At 31.2% G+C, this 17160-nt stretch overlaps 1 protein-coding gene across 1 annotated transcript in view; it reads left to right on the forward strand.

The window, feature by feature from the left end:
• LOC135143264 (discoidin domain-containing receptor 2-like) overlaps positions 1–17160 on the forward strand; it is a 200038-nt gene that overhangs the window by 155132 nt on the left and 27746 nt on the right. Inside the window, exon 5 of the mRNA XM_064075137.1 lies at positions 1001–1148. Coding sequence (XP_063931207.1) covers positions 1001–1148 — 148 coding nt within the window. The remainder of the gene's footprint in view (positions 1–1000; positions 1149–17160) is intronic.

Here is a 17160-nt window from a genome sequence, read left to right on the forward strand (position 1 = left end):
AATATTTTTTTTTATAAATTTTTGTGATGAACGATTAGATAAATTTTTGTTAACTATTTACCATTTACTTGATACCTTTAAAATATGCCTAAAATTTAGTAATAATCAGTCCAGCAGTTTCGAAGATTATCTGTGAATCTGCTGAATCTGGAACCGATGCAGATGGCAGGCAATATATAGATGCAATCCGGGAGACGGGAGACCTGTTTTTAGTTCGTTAGTTCGTTATTTTTGAAATATTCTGTAATTACAACTTGATGATATCTAATAAACGATTATTGTAAAACAGACATTTTTTGTATTTTTCGCAATCTGTACCAAACAACGACACACACTGTAAAAACTATGTACCTATTTTACGCTCCTTTTCAGTTTCTCAAAAGTTCTTGAGAATATTACATTTTAACGCTCCAATGACGATTTTTAAAGAAGTTAAAAACACGTTAAAAGCGTGTTCAATGTACAATATTCTTGGGCTAGATAAAATGTGTATTGGAAATACTATTTAAGATACACATATCATGCAAGTACTACCCGCAACTAAAGCAAGAGTGGATGATATCATGAAAAAACTTAAAAAGAGTGTAATTAGAAATGTAAATTGACCTGTTCAGCATTTTCGATAAATACCATTGTTTTGCAATTACTGAATTTATTCTATAAGTAAATTGTATATTGTAACAATGGTAGTAAACGGAAAAACAATTTTTGCCGAGAATTCAAATTTGACTCTTTCATGCAGCAAATACGTAACGTTGGAAAACGTAACTTCCATTTATAATAACAGTTTCGTGTTAAATGCTCCGTAAGTCATTGGAAGCCTTTAGTGGTCTTAAGCTTTTTCCACATGAAAAACTTTTGTGCTAGGGAATACTAGTGACTACACGGCTTTAATATAATCACAAGATGCTACACTTTAAACATGCCATTTTAGACTAATATTTATTTACCTCTCCATACACAACAATATATTAAAATTAAAAACATTTAAAACTTTCAGATATTACGAGGCAACAGTGACACTGCAACCGTAGAAAGCCAGCGACTAATGCCGCCCGTATTTGCCAGCAAAGTGCGAATTCTACCCTACAGTGTCCACAGGAGGACCATTTGCTTGCGAATAGAACTTCTGGGATGTCCATATGAAGGTAGACTAACTAAATTGTATTGATCGTTTTTTGTTAGGCTCAGCCACCAATAAAATACATGTTGGTAGTATCTAATTTTGTTGAACAATGTTACTATTAAAAATTACTTAAGGATCGATAGTGAACAATAAGAGGGATAATACATAACTACAAACCGCAGGAATCATTTGCCTCAAATAACAAGAAAAAGTCGGCAAGCGGCATGTAAATGACCCCTTTATAATATGCCAGAGTTGCGATTAATCAGTGTCAGGAGCAGCGCTTACTGTAGACGGTAGATTACATCTCGGAGAGACCACGGCGTGTGATCCACTACTTAACTTATCCATAATTAATAGGGAAGTAGTACTTTGAGTGACATTTCATGAATAGTTTACAAGACAGTCACGTTGTAGCAGAACGGGCTATTGGCTTGCGAACCCCACAGCAAAGTGTCAATTCACAGCTATGATTTAAACATTAGCTATCTATCTTGATTTTAGTAATGTCACCTTACATCATGTTTTAGCTTCTTCGAATTTGTTATATTTTATTGCAAAAAACTATTAGAAAGTGGTTATTCCACATCCTTTTTTACAAAGCTGTATCCAAAACAAAAATAAAATTTAATTTTGTGAATTTATTTTTTTTATATATAACTCCATAAGTGAAAATAAATATATGCAGATAACGAAGCATGCTATGCTTAGTTTAAAACGAGTTTTTCATAACAAAATTTTGTGTCTTCAACTTTTTACTGGGGACACAATCATACATCAATTTAGATATACACAGCGTAATACTGTTAACCCCAGCCCTGTATATCAAGTTTCCATAAAATAATCTAATCTTAATTTAGTCATTCAATCAAACTGTTTCATTCATTTTTTTTTTTTTTCATATCGTATAAGCAATTCTATAAAATATTAATGTAGGTATTGATAAATCATAACTACACACTCTTAATTTAAACTATTTTACATGCTTACAATAACCTTAAAACGTTTGTAGACTTTCAGAGCATAAATTGTAAAATGTTATTATATAATTTTGATTTTATTTACCAAAAACTTGGATTATTTAATGTTAAAAATAAAGCCAGACAGACGACAGACAGACAAAAGCCAAAGAGACAACAGACAAACGATAGCTTGAGGCCAGAGAGACGACAAAAGAACGATAGAGAGACCGAGGACAAACAGACATGTTCTGTTGGTTATGAGACGTCGAGAAAATTATGTATTCATCGAATCGATCCTATTACAACACTTCCCTAACTTACGATCACGAAATAAAAATGATTAAAAGTTTACGATAATTTTGAAATAATTACCAATCACAATATGAAAAAAAAAACTTATAATGTTTAGATTTCATAAGAACATTACGTTATAGTTTTAATCTTACTCACTATGTACGGATACAAACTTTGTCCTAAATTATGAAATTGAGTCTTATACAGGGTGTTATTGAAAGGTACGTACAACAAAAACTGAGAGCTATTCGCGAAGTCTAAGAAGTCTGACAAACTTAGTTCGTGTTATCAAAATTATAAGGGAAAATTAGCCCTTGTTCAACCTTTTTAGACGCTACTGAAGGATAAATAGGTAAAACTAATTTATTTTAGTAAATCCTAGCAACTGTAACAATAAAACTTTTGTCAAGACTAAATGTTGCTATAGAAACGAAAGATGATCTTTTTATCAGAGGCGTACAACGAATTTGGACATAAATTTTAATAATTTTTATCTCTAAAAGGAGAACACTTTTACCTGATTTTTTTTTACTTTTACCACCCATACTTCGAGACCAATTACCGATTTTATTTTGTACGTACCTTTCAATAACACGCTGTATATATATCTTTATTATTCAGCACGCAACAAGTCGCTTGACATGAAAAGTGCAGTCATTAGTGGTAAAATGACCAAATTTTTGCTTCCCAAACTTAAATTCAAATCAGTTATACCTAATCAAGGTCAACACAAGAATATTTTTACCGAAATTTGACAGCATATGCTTTTTGAATTTTAATTTTGAATTTTATTTTGTTATTTTATTGAAAATAAATATGAAGAAAAAAATAAATCATGGAGACTCATTAGCATATAATATGATAAATACTTATCTATATACTGTGCGTTCAAAAAAAGAGTCCAACTGTATAGCTTACTTACTATACTTTTTCGAATACAACTTTGTCTGTTACGTCAAATTAAATCGTTTGAAATATATTACGTTCTTATTTCAAAAATTACAACAAATTTTTATTGTAGAGATTTTTTCCAAATTCACTGATAAATCATTTCAATTTTAATTTTAAAATTCAAATACTTGTGTAGATCAACGAAAATTCAAAAACTGGTTCAAACAGACAACCATTTTGTTCTAAATAAAGTCTACTTCAACAACATATTAACCGGAGTTTTATTTTCAGTTTTTCCCCTGAGTTAGGGAGAGTTAAATAGACTCTATTTTGAATATGATAATTGATAACACAAAAAAAACCTAGTGGAGTTAAATCAGAGAAACAAGCAAGCCATCTAATTGCATGTAAACAATTTATCCGAAAACGTAAATAAAAAAAATTCTAACTGAATGTTGAAAAATTATTATACCATGTAATTCAGCTGAAGAAACATTGTCTAAAAATTGATCCTATACTTCGGAAGGGAAAGAATACACCTAACATTTACTCCAAACTTCTTTGAAAATTTCTTTAGATAGTGACAGACCATAAAATATAACGGTGCAGAGATTTTGAAGAATCCTAATAATATATAGGTTTCAAAATTCTACTCTCTGTTCTGGATGATGTTCTTCTAAACCATATGTACTTTCTTAGGAATGTAAGCTTGTATTTGGTGGTATTTTTACTATATCATCAGTACTACTCGGTAACTGGTTTTTGAAGTTTATTTTATTTGCAGTTTCTGTAGTAGATGTGTCTTGATTTTCAATAAAACATTAAGTTCCAAGTCAGCGTTTCCCAATCTGTGTTTTTTTAAGATTTTTGAAACATACGTATTTTTTTAAGATTTCAACAAGTCTACTGAATTTTCTCCGATAAGATGCAGAAATAATTTCATATTGCTTGAAGTAACAGAGTAACAGTAAGAATCGAGTCCAATGAAATTTTCTACGATTTAGCCCTGAAACAGCTTGTTTCTGGACGATTAAAGCTACTTGGAAACAAGTATTTAGAGACTAGTGACCAAAACAATTAATTTTTACCACAGCTTTTTAACAAAATATGACACCGTGATACATGAATTAAAAAAAAATTGAATATCGTAAACAAAAACAAATGAACGTTTAATATTAATTTAATATTTTAAATATATTTTTATTTTTGTTATACCTTGTAATTTCAAAATGATTTCATTAAAGTTTATTTGGGCTCGGTATTCATTATAAATCATCAGCAATGTGCAATTTTTTGTAACAAACAATGTAAAATATAATAAAGTCGGTTAAGTCGTTATTTATTATATACTTACCTGCGTCACTTTGTAAGAACCTGTAAAAATATTTAAGCTTGTTATCGCAACAAACATATAAATGCCATTTAAGTTAATTAAATAAATTAAATTAAAAATATAAAAGTAATTAAAAAAAAATTAAAAACTTCCTTGTTTTAAATGCCTTTTTTAATTTCCGCAAGAACTCACTAGAAAAAAAAAGGGAGTGTAATTTATGTTTAATATTGTTTTCGATGAAAGCACCCACTTCCCTTCATTTGAAAACACTTTATATACAGATAACTTGATTTAGAACTTATTAAAACCCATTGCAGATCAATACAGCTGAATGTCGCTAAATCTTTAATTTAAAACTTATTTATTTACAATTTTTGTTGTTAATTTAATTATAAGTAGATCTAAAATAATGCCACTCACCAACACAAAAGCAACCAAACCAATCAAATTAATTTTATAATAAATTCTAGTTTCAAATGCGGTGCACACCACACTACACTTTTTCAACATTTATTGTACTTTTAATAAATTTGAAAATTGATGAAACACCGTAACTTAATTATCATCTTTAAAATTTCACCCATTATTCATTCGAAGACTAATTTTACTCAAGTCAGGGACAATGAAATTTTCACATCTGCACCGATTATAAACACCCTCTTAATTAAATTCTATGTACGTTCTCGAAGACACGATTTTCAAAATAAGCTACGCCCTTGGCAAAATAAGATGAAGGACCAGACCAGATGTCGCCCATTCTCAAACTGAATTATCGTTCTAATTCGAATAATACGGATTAGGTAGACATAATCGCGACGCACTTAGTTACTCAATGTTCGGTTTCTTGCATACAACTACCAGGAGTCCACTTAATTAGATTCAGCACAAGCAAACGTGATTGCCCTTTGATATACGTTAACTACCATACTCTGCATGCAATTATACGAGACTGTCAAACTGGCCTAAGATTACGTTTAAGCGAAAATTATTTTCATCGATTCGGCATTAAAACACATCCTCAATAATTTTGATGTTTCTGCTAAAACTACATTATTACAGCTTTCTAAATTCATGATCATCATGACCAACCACGAGAAAATTTTCATTTGAACATCGAATACACATTCTCGAGTAGATTAGCGAATTTTGCTATTTTGCCACTTGTCCGTTAACGTTTATTCCATTGTAGACTGACGATGACAAGTTCGCTACACCAACAAACTAACATTGAAATACGTTTGTTCACAGTGTTGACGTCAACAGGCATTAACGCAACTAAAAACTTAGATTACTGGTTCTACTGTTATATCGCAAAAACAAAATTTTATGATTTTTTCAAAAAAGAGGGATTTGTTGGACTGTACTTCAAGGGCGAAGGAATTTCTGTCGCATTAACTCACTTTTTGTCATTTCCAGATCCAGCCAATGTTAAACAAACATACACCATTTATAGTGTACAGTTGAGATTCTGAACTTCTTTCTGGAAATTTGGCAACTCTCCGATTTTATTTACCTTAATTTTTTACACAGTATTTTTGGCCTTAATGAGATATAATACTGGAACTAAAATCTAAACAAATGCAATGAAGCACTAGTTTTTATTTCTTTCATTTTTAACAAAGTTTGTTTTAAATATTCTCTATAGCTTCGAGCTTCAATATTTAAATATATCCTGCATAGTTGAGTATTTTTTAATTATTTTAGTATTTTTTATTAACTTGCAACGTTGGAAAGGTCAATTTAATTCTACAAAAATGCAAATTTTAATTTCATTTCCCAATAGCCAAAACTAAAATTCGCATAAAATCCATTTAGGTCGACCACTGGACGAAGTATCGTATTAACTTGAAAAAAACGCCATTTGACTGTGTAATTTCAACGAAACTAAAACGATTTTACCAACCGGGAAGTATTAGAACCAATTTTCACATAGTTTTTTGTTTTTGGCAATTTACAGCGTACAGCCTCGAATTGTTTTTGCTGGTGTGGTTCATTCCCATGTGCTTCCAAATAAAACAATTTTTTCTGTTGATACCAAATAGAACTGGGGACTTCACTGCACCGGCAGCGAGGAATGTATTGATAAATCATAGAATCGCGCAATCCATTATTAAAACTGCGAGTGGTCCATGTGGTGGACCGTGACGGGCAAGGGAAAATAGAATCCCTATATGGGAGGTTTATTATATTTTGCTTTTATGACCGGACTGGCATTCTCGTCGTTCACTTCGTGCAATCGACATCCCTTATTGCATGGCCATCTATTGCTTGACCGTATCAATGAACTGACAGGTTATAGGGTACACATCCGGGGGTGAACACGTACTCTAGTGTACACAATTGGAAGAATAATGTAAAGAAGCCCTGCCCTGAAATGTTGCATTGGAAAGAAAAGAGTTTAACTTACCAGCAAATTACTCGGGAAAAACTTTATACACATTTTACTTTGAGAGTGACAGTGTTACTTCCTAGTGAGATCTAACTTTTGTTACAGTAATGATAAGTGATGACGATAACATTGCAACGCAAACGTATTTTATTCTTATATGTAAAATATTGCTTTAAGTCTTGTTTTTTTGTCAATATTTGTTCCTACTCATCTTGTTTTATTGTTCGTATTTTTTTTAAAGCGTGGCATAAACCAAGAACTAATAATTAGAACTTTTTTTTTTCAAATTAGAAAATTCAGAATACTTTTAAAATTAATTATGTAAGTACAAAAAGTTTTCTATAATTCATTTATACTGGGTATCCTAGTCCTAGTGCATAATGCCTCAGACATCTCAAAAAATATAACTTCGAAATGCATACATATTAATTAACCTTATATTGTTTTCGTCCTTCTAGGAAATGACAAACTTGTGTTGTCAAACAGAATGGAGCAAAATGAGAAGTGTTTTTTTTTTATATTTGCAATATTGTAAGTCTAATATGTAACTGATTCGAAATAATACTTCAACCAGATAATGGTATCCCTGTTCATCTGTTCGGTTCTAATATTTCAGGCATTTAAAAAGACAAAAGTTAGAAACTTGGAGCGGTTAATTCATCTAAATTAAATAATCTCATTTGGTCTATATCTGCGTTAGTTCAAATGGCATCCTTAACTTCGACTTTTTATGTCTAGACATCGAACAAATTCAATTATTAAAAACGTACAGACCCTGCAATATCAGATAATTAGTGTACATTTATGTTAAAAGAAAATGAAATTTGATTGTCTCATCGAAACATTGGAAAAGACTAATTTATCAATTAAGCTGCAATGGGACAAAAGGTTCTTAATATTATTTTGGGTAGCTTTTATTATGATAACTATTACTTGATTATTATTAAATAAAGGAAGGTAAAGTAACCTCACCTGACATACACCTTGTAAAACTTTTATGACTTAAGCGACTTAAGCCAAACCACCCTTATAAGTCAAACTGGCTATTGTAAACTTTGTGGACCCGAACCGCAAAGATTATTAAATACTGTCCATTGTTGGCATAATGGAGCTGTGAACTGAGTTAAGTAATACAACAGCCGGTTTGCCTTATAAGGGTGATTTGGCTTAAGCCGATTAAGTCATAAAAGTTTTGCAAGGTGTATGTCAATTTAGGTTACAATTCAACTGTTAAATTTGTGAGAGGGCACACATATATGTATTTAGTAACAAAATTTTGTGATGACGTATTCAAGATTTTATTGAGGACACGTATATAAATTTCAATAAGTGTAATAAACCAAATTAAGGTGTATTCATTCAATATGTATAAACCACAATTGCAGGAATATGTTTAGAATTTAAATAGTATTTACTCTGCAACATTTTGAGATGACGTCATCAAATTTTTGGTTAGGATTATTAAATAAATTTTGGTTAAAGTTTTATTATCTACACGACATTCCTAAAATATACATAAAATAATCTTACCGCAGTCGTTACACCCGTTCCGGCGATTACCTCTCTAATCGATACAACGACAGATGACAGACTACCAACACCTACAGACAGACAGACGGAAACGGGGGACCTATTGTTTCGTACTTTAGTGGTCATAGAATGTCAAGAAACAGTAATTCGCCGGACAAGACTTCCCTAGCTTACATTCGGGAAGTAACAAGATAATAGTCCTTACACGGTTGTATGTTGTTTTAATATTTGTAAACTGAGATGAAACATGAACCATTTTATAAAATATGTTCTTATTTGTGGTCAATTGCTACTTTCATGTTTTCTCTACGTTTCATGACCCCTAGAATATGAAAAAATAGGCCTCCTGTTTTCGCCGCCTGTCTGCCTGTCGTTGTTGTCTGTCCGCCAGTTGTGTCAATTTCTATTCAACAGATAATATCCGAAACTATGAACCGATTGTTGTCAAATTTTATATGCATTTCAGGAATACCATGAGACGATAAAATGTTAACCAAAATTTGTCTAATCAATAATCATCCGCATCATCCTTAAAATGTTGCACAGTAACTATTATTTAAATTTTATAAAATTACATAGTCCTACACTTGTGGTTTATGAGTCCATATTGATGTTTACGTTTTTACCGAGCGTAAGCGAACGAATTATAGAGTCCGTCGACCGACTCTCTACTTCTACGTTTTCTTGAACTTTCATGGCCCCTAGAGTACGAAGAAATAGGTCTCCCGTTTCCGTCTGTCGATCTGTCTGTCTGTCTGTCGTCTCTCCAGATTTTAATTAGACAGATAATCTCCGAAACTACTAAACCGATTGTTGTCAAATTTTATTATGAATATTATGTAGAGGGTAAGACGCTACATAATAAATGGATTTTAAATTGTATAAAATAGCATCGTCCTACACATGTAGTTTATAACTCCGTGTTGAGTTTTTACTCGAAACGTTCAGATTTTTGGAAAAAAAAATCAAAATTATAAAATAACATTTTGTAATTTAATTTTGAATCTGAAAAACCGAATACTTTGAAGTCTTGCAGATGTTTTAAAGTTGTGATAAGCATGATAAATTTTTAATCAAAAGATATTTGCTTGCTCCCTCTAAAAAATTGATAACGTCCGCTCAAAATGTCGCTGAATAGATCCTATCTAAAATGTCCCAATTTGATAAGCCTGTTTTTGTGATTTATCATTCCATTCATATTTTTTCGATTTACTTATACCGGTGACTCACAAAACTAATGAATGGATCAATTTTTTTTATTGATTATTTTTATTATTGAAAATTTTTAAATACAAAACTGTGATTTTTAGTATTACACTCCATCAAACCAAGTTGATATACGTGTCCTTGCAAAAATGTTGATGACGTCATCACAAAATGGTTTAAAGTAAAAACTCATTTGAAACATACGTGTATCAGGCTTCTTCATATTTACTTTAAGATTAGATACTATCTTTATAAACTTGTATAGGTTCTCATTAAAAAAATAAAATTCGCAACACAATTTATAGTTTTTCGAAAACACTGGATATGTTTCATTGTACTTTAGGTGCGATGGAAGTTCTGTCGAAACAACTTTCAACCAATTGTCTATTCTTGATGTCCATATTTTTGGAAAAATGACGAAAAACTGTATGTACTTATTTATTTCAGAGGAGAAGAAATATCTGCTTAAAAAACCCTAGACCATTTTTTTAATATTGCGTTAATTTTTTTCTAGATCCTAATGTTCACATATATATTTTACTACAAATATGAAATACAAAAGACTCAGAATTTGTTTTGCTGAAAATCTCTCATCGTATAAACTTTTCGTTTTAATTCCATTTTTTCAACATTCTTGGCATGACATTCTAAATGGAAAATATTTCGTTTTCATTATTTTACAAAGAGTTGAGGTAAAAACGCAGACAATTAAAGCAACTTCAATTTCCCCCACACTTTAAAGCTCTTAAGTTAAATGTTGAATTACTAAAAAAAGAAAAATATATTCTTTGAAACCCTAAAATTATGCTAGAAATAAATAAATGTAATTTCCGAAAATTCCTGCCTCCATATACAGATGAGCCGTGTAGAAATTATTTATATGTAGGTTTCTTGTATCAGTAGAATGTACTAAATTTTATTTTACTTCCCGAATGTAAATATTTTCAGATGAATGGCTACTTTGATGTTTTTTCGATGTTCTATAACCACTAGAGTACAGAAAAAGTCCCCCGCTTCCGTCTGTCGGTCAGGTCAGGATCTAAGCCGATTCATATTAGATAGCTCCGAAATTGACAACAGTAAATGTTATTTAAATTTCATAAAATAACATACTCCTGCACTTATAGTTTATGAAGCTGTGTTGAGTTTTTTCCTAGATATCCATATTTTTGGAAAAAAAAAATCAAAATTGTATAACAACATTTTGAATTTAACTTTGGATCTGTAAAACCAAAAGCTTTGAAATTTTCCAAACGTGATCATAAGTATTGTAAATCGTTAATGAACATTTATTCGTTTCGCCTTCCAAAAAAAACAATTACGCGTTCTCAAAATTTTGCCAAATAAATCCTATTTAAAATATGCAAAATACATTATTATGACACCATACTTGTGGTTTACAACGTATTCATATTTTTTTAGAATTTACATACCTATACAGAGTGACTAAAGAAATTAAACAATGAAGTAATGTATTTTATTGGTCAAATCAAAAACGGCTCAACCCATTTTCCCGAGAATTTGACTAGACTGTTATTATTAGTATTACACTGCACCTATTTAAATTTATGCATATATGTATCCTTGCTAAAATCTGAATAACGCCATTACAAAATGTTGTTATGGAAAAATTCACTTAACACTTAGGCATAGCATACTTCTTTACCTGTACTGTAAGAAGCTATAGCACGGTGAATTAGAATGACGCAGTGTAAAAATTCTTCAAGCGTTTTATCAAATTGGTATGAAGTATTATATCATTGAGCAAAAAAAATTTATTTCCATAAAATTTATTTAGAACTGATTTCACCTAGTCATCATCAACAGGAAACAAAATTTAAGTTAAAGGTAACCCAAAACAAAGAATTTGATTTTAGACAACAGCAAACGGACGAAAACGGCAGGTCTACGTTTTCATATCCTAGGAGAATGAATGAATTAAATTAGGCACTTGTTCTTATTACAGTATTTCCGTAGGTGACGTTAGGAATTAGAAATAAAATATATTAAGTATATTGAAAGCACTTACACTATTTTCTATTAAAAAAATAGGATCATTTCCAAAAAAATAAACAAAAATGGTGTATTGCTAATCTTACATTCATTTTATATATTCCCTTGTGTTAATTAACTGTTCTAAATTTCAAACTTCTACAGTAGATATTACAGTAGAACAAGTAAATTGAAACACTAGTGATATAAATTATATCATATAATCCACCACTGTATTAAACCTCTTTAATAGTTTTAATAGTTTTGTCACATTTTACTTCTTTAACCTTTAAAATATTTCAGCACCGGCACAGTACATAGTAGGTCCCATAAAAAAACAACAATTTACACCAATGTAAACACTACAAAAACCGAGACAAAAACTTTATATTTAAGGCTGCCTGTTTCATGAAACGTAGCCGCTAGAAGGCTTTAGTAGGGAAACTGAGCTCCAATTATCTGTAACACAGAACTGAAGAAACATTCACGGAGATAATCCCCAATAGTCATGTAAAAGGCGCATTACCATCTGTTCTTTAAAGTAAAGTAAATTTTATTATAAGTAAAATTTGTCTTTTCGGAGCAATAAAATTTGAATCCACCCAACCGCTACAAACCTTGATTTCTGTCCGCTGCTTATTATTAGAAAGATTTTCGTACACTAAAATATCGACATGTCAGAAAATGTATTAAAAAATAGTAGTTCATAGACAAAAAAACCCACACAATGGTCATTACTCGATTAATACCAATACATATCGTTTGTATGATTCGTTCGTGTTATCTGCATCAAAAACAAGTTGTTCTGGTACCCCAGATAGGTACATTTAGAACATTATTATTTACTCAAATAATAACGAACTACACGACTTCAGAATTATTTGATAATAATCATTCGCCGGTTGCCTGCGAAAACCTTGTACAACTTTGCATTTTACCAGCAAGACCATGTTACAGAATTGATTTAGGTATTGATTAATTGATGACAGCTCTGTATTTACTTCCCAAGCGTAAATTAAACTAAGGAAGTATTGTAATAGGATCAATTTAACAATTGGCTAATTATATCTTTTCTCGACGTTTCATGCTCTAAAAATATACAAAACAAGTCTCCCGTTTCCGTCTGTCTGTCATCTGTCATTAGTCTGTTCATGAATTTAATAATAATAGGTAATATAAATCTAGAAAATTACTGAGCGAGAAAATTTAGATAATTATATTTTAAGAATATCCTTCGTCTCAAAATATTATTAAATACGGGCGATTTAAAATGTGCATACTTTCAACATAGAGATTTTTGGAAAAAAAAGCGGTACAATAAAATATTACACTTCAACTTAGAAACTATAAAACCGATTGTATTGAATTTTTACACATATCTCAATGACAATTCACCTAGTTTCACACTCCAAAAACTTGTTAACGATATCTCAATTTTTACTTCCCTATCATAAGCTAGAAAATTAATATAAGGTCGATCCGGCGAACGTTTGCTTTCATACCCCTAGAGTATGAAAAAATAGGTCTGCCATTTCCTTCTCTCTATCGTCTGTGTCAATTTTATTAGACAGATAAGCTCCGAAACTACTGGCCTGATTGTTGTTAATTTTTTTACGTATTTTAGGAATATCATGTACATAGTAAAACGCTTACCCAAAATTTGTTTCATCACTCCTACAAACAATTTGATCACGTCATCTCAAAATTTTGCCTACTAAATAATATTTAAATTTTACAAAATAACATGCAAAATCAAATTTATAATTTTTTAAATAAGCTGGACTGTTCTTCAGAGGCGAGGCAAGTTCTACTTAAATAACCATAAACTAATTAGTCAATATTAAATACTTTAAATTTATAGATTGACGGTCTATTACTTGTGGGTTAATAACATATCCATATTTTTTATGATAATTACGGGAGTTATCGTAAAAAAAATCTGTGTTGTCTAAATTTCAAAAAAGTCATTCTCCTATATTCTAGGACACACTTTAACGTTTATTTAGCAAAATCTTGACGGCAAGTCTGGAAGAGATAGACAGATGGGTTCTGTTTAGCAATTTACCATGTTCATAGTGATTTAAAAACACGTACAAAGTTTTATAATCTCTAAGTTAAACTTAGACATCGATTGACGCATACTATGTTGCATATTTTAGACAAGAGTTAAATTTTTACAATAATTGATCCAGTAGTTTCGGAGAACATTTGTTTAATAACATAGTCAACGATGACAGACGAGAGAAAAACGCAACCGAGGGACCCATTTTTGCGTATTGTAAAAACTCTAAAACTTCAATATTGGCTCTATTACGAATACTTCTCTACTTTATGCTGTGAAAGTAAAAGGGAAAGCCAAAATAGAGTGATGAATATAATAATTCAATAATAACTAAATTACTCACCCAAAGCTTAGCAAAGCTTGAAATACTGCATCTCGGTAGTTGACAGATTTATCCCTGTCTAACCTATGTTAGCAATTAACAAACTTTACATTCAGTCGGTAACAGGGCACATTCAGCTCAGAGATGCATACATTCAAGATTATTTTTAATTACACTGTATTATACAGGGTGATTTCGAAATATGCAATAATTTTGACCACGGCATTACGTAACGTAGTAGTGTGGAAATGTAGAAAAAAACACATTAAAAATCGAATGGGGCAAAACCATCCACTGACACAAACGATCGAATAAAAACGATGTAAACTCTTCCAGTTTCAATTAAAAGTAAAACCGTCAGTGCGAAAGATTTTTTTTGGTAATGCTTCATGGTGATCGATTTTGATTCTGATGGATGTTTGGTCCTTGCCACAATGATTTTACATTGTTTATTAAAACAAAAATAAGAGAATGCTACTACCTTTTTACAAGTAATGTGGAAAATGTTGTCCTTGACTAGCAATACAGGCTTCAGAGCGTCGCTAGATGTTTGTTGATAGATAAAAAACCACCACAGTTTTTTTCTGCTACTTTCACTTGTTGTTGAAGCTCTTCGATAATTTCTGGACACTGTTGATTTCCACAAACTAATTGTTCCATCCAACCGATACACATTTATCGAGAACAGTCTCTTGAAATCGTACTTGTTGTCGAGCATGTAGATTTTCATCGGATCAAATGTGAGTGTGTGAATTACACAACGTGGACAATCAGCGGGCTCCAAACCTTACACTTTTTGAACATATTTACTATGGATGTGCTCTTCTTCTTTTAATGTACGATGCACTACAAACTGTAAAACTCCAACTTCAGCTGTAAGTCGGCGAGTGCTGATGTCGGGCTCTTCTTCGTTGCGTTCCAAAATTTGTTCTTCAACTTGCACTATGATGTAAATGTTCGCGCACAGCATAAAACAGTACCACATCGACACACTCTGGATTGGAAAAATTCACCATCAACCTACTCCCGCTCGTTCGATGCCAGCAACGGATCATGATTGGCCATTTTCTTGTTTTTGCACGTTGCATATCAGTCCATTTTTTGGTTCTTAATCCGAGTCATGCTGTGCCATTGATTGAAAGAAGTAGGTCAAGAAACACTACCAGCGGCATGTGTAACAATTTATATTTAATTTCAAATATTTTTCTAGACACTACTGCCATTTAGGACCGTAAATTTTACACAGTGACATAATCGTATTGTGAACTATTCCCCTTTTTTTTCACCGTGTATCTTTCATAATAATAATTAATGTTATACATTCTTTACATTACTAAAATATTGCACATGTTTAAAATGCCTAATGGTAATACAATAGTTATAAACAATTTAAAACTCACTTTATCAAACAAAACACTACACACATTTTCGGACCGATGTAAAGCAAAATCTCAGTAGTTGCACTATAATGTATTTAAGTTCCGCCAGAAATGGCATCTAGACAAATTAAAAACTCGACTTCTGTCGAAAACTCTGTGTCGAAATCTTCGCGCGCAATGGAATGAGCTTTATTTCCATTTATAGCAAGTGCTTTTGGATTGACCTAATTTCATGCGACAGCAACAAGTGTAGTCTCATCAGAAAATAAAATCAATTGGGTAAGAAATAACTTACAGCTAAGCTTCCTATAATATAATTAATATATTAACAGGAAAAAGTATAAATCAATATGAAAGCGACATCAGCTTAGACTGCAAAGACGATGACGGTTATTATCCTTTAATCTCAAATCCTGTGTTTCGAATCCTGTAATAATATCGCTTTCATTATACCATTGAGAATTCAACACCTCCAAAATTTGGCTTACTCCAAAAGAAAATCAAAAATAATGTCATAAGAAAGTAACGTCACGTGCAAAAACGTTTCTTATCCACGTTATTTAAGACTTTTTTATTAATAATAAGTCCATTGTTTGGAGCTCAGGTTACCTTAGTGCTTTTATAGAAAAAAGCATTTTCATGTTACTCAAAATAGTCCGTATTTAACAAGCAATAATAACAAGTTCACGAATTTAGTTAAACATTAAAAACTTGCACAGTATTTTCTGATGTAATGGATTTAATTAGACAGATTAACCCATTAGTCCTGTAAATGTTCCAGTAAGAAGTACGTTGTGCTAAGCCATGAAACAGCATGTAATTTTAATAATCCTATGCATACAGTAATTTTATTGATCAATGAACTCATTAATAATTCAATGCTTTTGCAGTAATCTACGTGTTTTAATTCTAAATGACTGATATATTACTCACAGGCAGGTAACCATATTACAACAGAATTCTAGGTTAAAGGATATAGCGCTTAAAACAATATTAATTCATGGGTGAATTTCAGTGAATTCTTTGATGTGGTAGATAATGAAGCCCAAAGTCTTGAGTTGCCTTACCGATTACATCATTCATGTGATTTACAAATGTAAACTTCTCATAGGACGGAATTTTAAAATCTTTTTGTAACAGATCTTACTAGTTGTTTGCAAAATAAAGTAGTAGTCCTTTATTTCAATCAAATTTAATATTTTTTTTGTTAATATATTTTAATTTTGTATCAGCTGAAAATGAAACACCTACTTATTTTATATCATTCCAATCTTAATTTATTGATCTATCAAAATCCTTTAGAACAAATATAGGTTGCCATTTAAAAAAATATATAAGTTTAGGTCACGACACCGGTGCCATATACGTATCATACTTATTTGAAATGTACTAAAGTAAGCTTTCCTTAACTAACAAAGTAAAAATAGCAGATAATCTAAACTGGATGCTTGCAGAACTCCTCACATAAAAATCTATTAAACTGAAGAGACGATTTCTTACTCATACGGTGCTATCTAGACAGACAAAAATGAACTAGTGTATGGTCATTTTTCTCCAACAGATAAAAAAAGTTCTACGTACAGCGAAGGAGAATATAGATTTGTAATTTTCAGTTTTCGAGGCATCACCTTCCTCTTGGAAAATTACAGACTGATGATATTTGTAAATTACTCG

This window comes from Zophobas morio, unplaced genomic scaffold (assembly GCF_036711695.1).
Source record: "Zophobas morio isolate AGI-343-1 ecotype UQ-CSIRO unplaced genomic scaffold, CSIRO_AGI_Zmor_V1 ptg000058l, whole genome shotgun sequence".
In the NCBI taxonomy this organism is placed as follows: domain Eukaryota; kingdom Metazoa; phylum Arthropoda; class Insecta; order Coleoptera; family Tenebrionidae; genus Zophobas; species Zophobas morio.